This window comes from Pipra filicauda, unplaced genomic scaffold (assembly GCF_003945595.2).
Source record: "Pipra filicauda isolate LSUMZ 115617 unplaced genomic scaffold, ASM394559v2 scaffold489_size442543_pilon, whole genome shotgun sequence".
In the NCBI taxonomy this organism is placed as follows: domain Eukaryota; kingdom Metazoa; phylum Chordata; class Aves; order Passeriformes; family Pipridae; genus Pipra; species Pipra filicauda.
The window spans coordinates 429,116-437,622 of record NW_024104630.1 but is presented as its reverse complement, the minus strand read 5'-3'; the positions used below and the strand labels follow the sequence as shown (position 1 = coordinate 437,622).

Below are 8,507 nucleotides of genomic sequence, written 5' to 3'. Positions count from 1 at the left end.
CAATAATATCAAAGTCCATAGTCTCTATGTGGCCGTGGTCCTGGAATTTTCCATCGGTAGACGTCATCTGATCATAGGACTCCTCGTGGCTTGCCCTCCATATTAGTCTCTAGTAATATGCTTATAACAAACAACTTTAAAATACCAAGTCATTCTGCGTTGTGTTAACAGACTCGTGGTTAGAGATTTCACAATCACTTATGACTCTTAACAATGTGGTTAGTAAGATATAACAACAACACCATTAACTCCCCTTTGAGCAGCAAATTTCCTGGTTTTACTTATAACACAAACTTACTTTTTTTCTGCCCCTCTTTTTCTGCTACTCTTTTTCTGCCTCATAAAAATGTTTTGGTTCTTGCTATATGTAGATTGTTAGCTCTACAAGATGAGTGTAGCTGAAATTGTTCCTTGGCTTGTGGGTTTAGCTTTTTTCCTGACAGTAGTTCCACTGTATCATTCTATATATGAAAAATAGAAGTGCTGCTTTCAGTTTTGAAAAAAATCAAGATACAGCTGGCAATTGTTGAAGTCTTAAGCCTTTCTGAAAACATTTATTTTATGCTTCAAATAAGTTTTAAAAATCTTGGAAAATGCTGATTATGAGGTTATTTTATTTGTCATTTATTCTAATGCATGTTCTGCAGCACTCCTATATCCTATATAGGATATTATGTAATAGGACTTACGTATAATAACATTTCTGCATTTTCTGATATCTGCTGAATGTTTGTGTTGTTGCAGATTTGGTAAAATGCTGTGTATCCTGCCTTGTCCTTTTACTTTATGTTAGGCTTGTATGAGTTTGACGGGTTTCTTCTTGTATCTTAAAAGAAGAGAGGAGCAGAAAATACTAATTTTTAAGCATTTTCTCTTAAGAATAATATGGAAGACTTTGTGACAGACTTCAGACTGCCAGAGGCTTGCCATTGCACATCTTAAGTGTGACAAAAGCTGACTTACTTGTGTTTATTGAGCGTATTTCCATTCTTTCTTTCTTTTTTTTTTCTTTTCCTGTTTTCTTTTCACTTATAACTCTAAAGCAGTTTATTTCTATTGCAGAGTAATGGTTCTCAGGGGATATTTTTAAGGGCTGAAAGAAATATTTCTCCCATCTTTGTGGAGGGTAAGGGGATTGATTTAGTCAACTGGAGTCTGGTCAGCCAGAGGATGTTGGAGGAAAAGTCTTGAAACCATTTTGAAAAATACTAAGAACAAGATAGTGAGGAGTCAGTGTGGATTTTTAAAGGTGAAATTATGCCTGACCCATCCAGTAACCTCCTCTGAAATTAACAACTTGTTGCATGAGGTGAAGGCAGGGGATGTTATTTATTTTGTCCTTGTCTGGTAAGGGTTTCAATGCTGGGTCCTCTAAAATCCTCAAAAACTGGTGAAAATAAGCTAAAATTCCTGCAGGTGCACAACAAATCCAGAAATCCTGAAATGTGTGAGGCTATAACTATTTATAGCAAATAATTATGCATTTGCCTCTTTGCTGTATTTTTATATGATGGATTGGTTTGATTCATACTGCTTGACAATACAAGTTTAGCTACTGTGTTGAGAAGACTGGAGAAAAATAAAGCAATTTGAAGAGGCTCATGTTTGGTTGAAATGCTGTTCTATTTCTGTCAGTGTGATTTCAATACATGTACAGACTATGTCTCGGTATGAAACTATTTTTAAAGGCATTTATATAGAGAAGACATTCAACTATTAATAGGGCTTTTGAGTGGGATACTTGCAGTTCTGTGAAGGATGTATTTTGTTGGGTTTTGGGTTGGTTTTTGGTGGTTTTGTTTGCTTTTTTGTTTTGGTTTGTTTGGGTTTTTTTTCTTTTGTTTTAAGGCTTTCATGAAGTAATGTCTTTTACTCTCTTAAATGCTGGGCAAATGCTAGAAGTCTTGTTGAAGTCTTAAACCTTTCTGACAACATTTATTTCATGGTTAAAATAAGAGCAAGCAGGAGTAAATGACAATCCAGAGCAGTCTTCCTCAGAAGATTGTTGGGAAGAAAAGGAAAGAGTTCCGTTAATCAAGTAAACAATCTAAAATACTGTATTGGTAGGCTGCACATCAAAGCCTGAATTACAATATACAGATTCTCTCTTTAATTTGCTTATATCTGTCTATCTTTGGTGAAAGATTAATGTTTTTCAGAGTGACTTTAGGCAAGTAAAATTGAGGACAAGCAGCAATAAACCATTTTCAGACAGGAAAAAAAGGGACAGAACTTAATACCTATGAAAAAACAGTATTCCTGCTACATTTCCATTAGTGGAAATGGCACACTGGCACACTGATGTATGCCAAGGAAAGAATAGTTTCCTAATATTTCAGAGAATCATAGAATGGCTTGGGTTGGAAAGGACCTTAAAGATGATCTAGTCAGTGTGTGTCTGTATGTCCATATAAATATATATAAAATATATGTATATTGTGATATGGATAATAATATATATGATATATGCATGTTCACACACATGTGCGTATTTATTCCTCACATGTTTCTTTCTGATAGTGTCTGAAGCAGAAATTTCCAGGGAGGCTGCTGACATGGAAATGAACAAGGAAAAGTATGTGGAAGAGCTGAAGAAAGCATTGGTGACTAGAGAAGAGTCAGCTGGCAAATACAACTATCTGATTTCAAGAGATCAAGAAAATGTGGTGTGTCAGTTCTCCTATGAAAGAAGTCTGAAGGATGGCTCTGTAAGTAGTTAAAAGTTTAAATTTTCCTGTCAAACTGTGAGAAGGATCTTCTTATAATCTGTATCTGTAGACACTTTTTGGTTATTTCAGGTTGTGGTTTGTTGTTAAAACTTTTCTGAGGAAGAAGCTAATTTAAGGTAATCCTCCTAGTTTGTGCTCTTTTCTTTATTATATTTTATTAGATGCCTTTTTCCTTGTGCAATATAGGAAATTTCAGCCCAGTTTGACTATTGAGATGCCAAAGGTTAAGTGATACAAATCTTCCAGTCTGTGTTATCAGTATTTCTGTGTATTTACGAAAGGCCATATTGACTCTAAACCACTTTTTGATGCTTCCTGTGAGTTGTTTGTGAGTGCTGTTCGCAGAATCAAGGTCAGGATTGCGAGTTTAGGGCCAAATTGTACTTAGAAAATGAAAGCAGTAAGTTTAAGAATCCTAGTTTTCTTGTCTGTGTCACACATAATATATTCTAAATAGAAGACAGATTAAATACATACTATATTTTAATAAGCAAAAGTATCTTCGTGTGTCTGGGCTCACATAATACACATTTCCATCAATGAAGGTTTATGAGAAATTAAATCGTATGAAAACATTTTTATGTCAATTTAGGAAATAATCTGGCCAAAGAAACTGAAAATGCAAAGAGCCCTGATTGTTATGTATGCTTTTAGGTTTGGGTGTCAAGAGTGTTTCTAGAAAAGATGTCATTTCTTGGGTGAAAGTTTTAGCTCATGTATTAAACTAATGCCTACAAATAAAATTGCCAAAGCAATTATATAAAATTAAGTAATAGAATTAAAGAATAGAAATAGCTTTCACGTGAGTAATAGAATATGTTTTCAAATGTTTTGCAAATTATCTATGAAAGTATTTGTGATCTGTCTCTTTCAGCATCACATTAGGAAATTAATCTTCCTGGGCTCTGTACATCCAGAGGGCTGATAGTCACCTGAATGTACATTTACCTCAGAGGAAGTGTAGACAAACTGCTCTGCAACTTAAACAGGACTTCAATTCAGTGTTTATCTCCTGTCAGTACTTATTTTGTCTTTACGTCTTTTATTTAGTCATTATGAATATTTTCTCCTTCTCTTTTCATATATTATAAACAAATTATAATGCGTTGCAGGGCAAGGGTGAGAAAATTCTATCAATCAGGAATAAATAGGATATTAATATTCTTTAAGATAATTAAGAATTAATTTATTATTGAAATTTTATTATTTATTTAAAATGAATTTTAATTTAATTATAATTATAAATTATTTTTGTCATTTTATATAAAACAACAGGAGAGATAACAGAAAAACATGCATGAAGATGTGGTTGGTTGTGTTTGCATGCTGAATGTTCTGCTTAGTATTTAATAATTGAGGTAATGCTTTTTAGTTAAAAATCCCAGAAATTCTGAATTGTATTGTTACACTTTGAGCTATAAAATGCTTATCAATTCATGTAGTTATCTATTATTTTGAAATTTTTCATCAGCAATGCTTTGTGTACAGAATAAGTACTGAGTAAACAGATATAATTTGTCATAAAAAAGAAAAGCTTTCCTATGGTAGTGCATCAGAAGTGAGTGTTAAAAATTTTTAGGCCTTAAAAAGCAGTATTTGTATTATTACAGATGAGTAATTTAATCTTCGTTGGCTGAAAGTTAGTTGTACCACCAGTGTCACTTGATTTTCTTCAGCATAACTTTGAGCTTGGTGATTACTGATTTTTGAAATACTCTTATATGTATTCTTTATATAATTTATAGATATGCATGTAATTTCAGGGTTTTAGAGGATGCATAAATCTGAATAACTCTATTTTCAATTTTTTTTATTTTTATTTTTGTCATACAGTTACACATTCATTTTCCAGTCTTCTGGTAGAGAATATCAATAGTTTTGGATTAATGACTGGTAGTAGTCCCTGGATGATGATAAAATGTGCTAGCTACTGACTTTTTGTTTTCATGGCTGTACCAAACTGTGATATTTGAAATAATTTTTACCTCTTTTGGAAAAGGTTGCTAAAGCTCTACTTACCTAAAATTTAATTATGTGCCAAAACTGCATTGGGTGGTCTATGGGAGTGCAAATAAAAATAATGGAATGATGTTAAGCAAAGGAAAACATAAGTATATTACTGGGGAATATTTTTTGATGTGGAAATTTTTTTTACTGCCCAAGTGTTTTCCAGAGGAAGTGGTGGAAGCCCCATTGTATCCCTTAAAAAGGGACTGAACAGAGGAATGGAAATGCATTCTGTCACTGTCATGGCTGGGCTTCGCGAACGAAGATTTGGGAAGGCTCTAACCACATTTGTTACAGGCACGTTGGTGACTTATGAGGCCAATACGAGATAGACATATCCGATTGCAAAAGGCACAGTAGAAAGACTCTTTAGATGGTAAATTCTGCAGAACACGGTTCTTTCTGCATTGCCTTTTCTCCTCGAGAGTGATCCTGCGTGTGTTCTCAAAGGAGACAGCAGCGTTATAGATGGTGTGTCTCCAGGCCTCCCGATTTGAGGCCAGAGTAGACCAGTTATGGTGATCAATATGGCCAAGGCTGAGATGTTGTTTCAGGCATTGGCACTATAGTATATTTGATGACTTAGTAAGGTGCCTGATTCATCTGTTGTTTAGTTAATGAGCAAGTAGGTTCCTTCCCTGAACTGATGTCTCCCACCAAAATTAGATATTTAAAAATAAATGCTTTTACCTCCTGCACTATTTCGACTGAATGAAACCAAACCTGTCTCTGCAAATAATTTTTATAATAATTGATATTTAATAATTGTGTGTATGGATGGTTTATGTAGTGAATGAGTGCTGATGGGTTTTGTTTTAAAATAGATGGAAAACTCACAAGTCAGAAATCTGATTTAAGTGAGATCCTCTGAAATGTGTTTATTTTGTAGTGTCACAGTTTCATGTAATGTTAAAAGCAACAGAATAAGAATAATAATCTAATTTAAGGGAAGTCCATAAGGGCTTTAGTGCTTTCTTACTTATCTTTTTGAAACAGTGGTCAGGCGAAGATAAAATGATGTCTTGAGTTTTATAAATACTGGTTCTAGCTGTGCCTCAGCCTGATGCAGCTGTGCCTAAAATGTTATGCCTTTAAAAATGGGGGGGTGTTTTGTGGGCATTCGGACGTGTTTTGTGGAAATTGGGGTGTGTTTTGTGAACATTGGGACTGTTTCATGATTTATCTTCCTCCTGACAGGTGGCTTTACTGCAGGGCCTTGGGCGCTGTGCCCTCAGGAGCTGTTTATGGGGTGGTGAGGGCACAGTGTCGGCTGTCGGAGTGACATTAAAATAACAATGGTCTCGGTATATACAGTGGGAATTGTGTGTCGAGACAGCTGCGGTGAGAAAGGGCCACACACACAGAGGCCTCAGCGAGGGGCCATTGGGGCTGGTCCAGCTCAACTGCTGCCACCTAAACAAACACCACCACAGAGTCAGTGATTTAACGCTTGATCTAAGTAGGTGACCACTTGGAAGTAAACCTTTCCAAGTACTTTAGCGAGTCACTCTGCATATAATAAATAATGTAAATCTGGCAAGCTTTTTTTTTTTCCTGAAGGCTGCCAATTAAATAGACTAAATAGCCTTTGATAAACAATTATTTGAGTGCTGGCAGTGTCTTTTTTTTACGGTGATGTGACAGGCTCTGGGGCTTTTTTCCCCTTGCCTTTCGCTGAAGTTTGAAAACAGGGAGGATAAGCGCTTAACAAATTCCACCTTAGATGCAGTACTGTTGCTAATTAGGATGATGGAAGAGATGCTGTTATTTGTCTCTCCTGTTTCCTGTGGCTGCTTTTCCCTTGGTCGGTCCTGTGAGTTCGTTGTGAGTTTATTACAAGTTTAAAAATAGCTGAAAAAACTCCTTCTAACCAAAACTTCTTGCAGCGTTCTGAATAAGAGGAGTAGAATGGGTAGGGCACTTTTACACTGTCCAAACTGTCTTGGTTCAAGGTTTGGAGAGTTTCTTTGCTCCAGACCTCTGAGGATATGTTGTTTGGTTAACAAAGTTCACTGAGAGTTCAGGTTATTTCCCAGGCAATTGGACCAACTGCTCAGCTGAGAAGACAGAAAGATGAAATGATTAATCTTTAGGTCAGTGTAAAAGTAATGATTCTTCCATATCACTTATACCTATGTACCTCAGGATTTGAGAATGGACAGTTGGATAAGTTTCTTCAAAGCCCAGTTTAGAAGTAACTTTTTACAAATGAGCATTATATAATAAAAACAGTAAGTGTTATCTTTTTCATAATCTCAGACTTCTAAGTGCTACATGATTTTTCCCATCTTGCCTCATGTGCACACTTGGATCTTGCAGCTACCCTTGAAATGCTTCTGTAGTAAGAAAAAACTTTTCTGAAAAAATTTGTATTCTGCGCCCCATATTAGTATGTATGCAAATTTGACAAAAATCCTGGTGAATTAAGTAATTAATTTCCCTTGCTTAGCTATTTGATGGTCCAGGCATTTGATTGCTGCTTCTAATAGGCAGTGGTTTGGAGAAACAAATTTAAAATAAATGCACTCAAAACTGAGGGATTGTTGAAAAAAGGAAGAATCAAACACAGCAATGAATAAATACTTCAGTTTCTCTCTTCCTGTTAAGATTTGTGTATTTCACTGGAACTATCCAGTTGAACAAAAATGATAATTTAGTTGTTTTAAAGCCTAATATAAATGACTTTATAAAGAGTAATTTGTAATTTCACAAGTGCAGTGACAGTCTAAATATATTAAAAGTATCCATAAAGTGTTCATAAAATAACAGATTTTGATAGTACAGGAAAAATTGTCAGTTGTCCTTTCTCCCTCCTGGTGTTATTGTATTGTTTCCCCTCCTTTCCTTTTGGTTCCTTCAGATTTTCCCTTCTTGGCAAACCTGCTGTGCATTCCAAATCAAGACTTACTTTCACTTGTACAACTGAGTGCAAATGCTTTCCTTTTATGAGGAAAATCTTTAAATCATGGCGTATTTACAAGCCTTAGTCTCCCAAACTAAGATCACAGAGGACAGTAGATGCTCTGGAAAAGAGATTACTGTGTGTGGAATTTAAAAGTTCACTACAAGACTTTACTCCTGTATTTTCTGTAAGGGTGAACATCAGTCGGAACCTGAAGAGCAACAAGAATCCCACCAGTGTTTCTTTTCAGGAACTCCTTTACAGCTCCAGAGGAAGCATGGAGGTCTACCTGCAAAGGTACAGGAAACCTCTCAAACTCAGGATAGTAGTGTTTTGTTAACTTTTACATTCACTAAAATAGAACCTTTTGCAGTCTAAAATATTGAATGCATGTGTTTAAACCTTTGTAAATGGATTCAGTGAACTATCTGGGAAGGTCCCAGATGATTGGAGGTTGGCGAATGTCACCCCAATCCACAAAAAAGGCTGCAAGCAGGACCCTGGCAACTACAGGCCTGTCAGCCTGACCTCGTTGCCTGGCAGGGTTATGGAGCAGATCATCCTGAGTGCAATCACACAGCACCTTCAGGATGGACAAGGGATTAGACCCAGCCAGCATTACTGACCAACCTGATCTCTTTTTACGATCAGGTGACCCACCTGGTGGATGAGGGGAAGGCTGTGGATGTGGTCTATCTAGACTTCAGCAAGGCCACACTGTCTCCCATAATATACTCCTGGAAAAGCTGGTAGCCCATGGCCAAGTGTACCCTCTCCTGGATTAGGAGCTGGCTGGAGGGTCGGGCCCAGAGAGTGCTGGTGAATGGAGCTGCATCCATCAGCCGGTCACCAGTGGTGTTCCCCAAGTC

At 36.3% G+C, this 8,507-nt stretch overlaps 1 protein-coding gene across 2 annotated transcripts in view; it reads left to right on the top strand.

Moving 5' to 3' along the window:
- The first annotated feature begins 2,489 nt into the window (after positions 1-2,489).
- XRCC4 (X-ray repair cross complementing 4) overlaps positions 2,490-8,507 on the top strand; it is a 124,251-nt gene continuing 118,233 nt past the window's right edge. The window contains exons 1-2 of one of the 2 annotated variants that reach the window (XM_039386517.1): positions 2,490-2,708; positions 7,831-7,935. In XM_039386517.1, coding sequence (XP_039242451.1) covers positions 2,556-2,708; positions 7,831-7,935 — 258 coding nt within the window. In that variant the 5' untranslated portion in view covers positions 2,490-2,555. The remainder of the gene's footprint in view (positions 2,709-7,830; positions 7,936-8,507) is intronic. The other variant, XM_039386516.1, reaches the window with a different exon arrangement.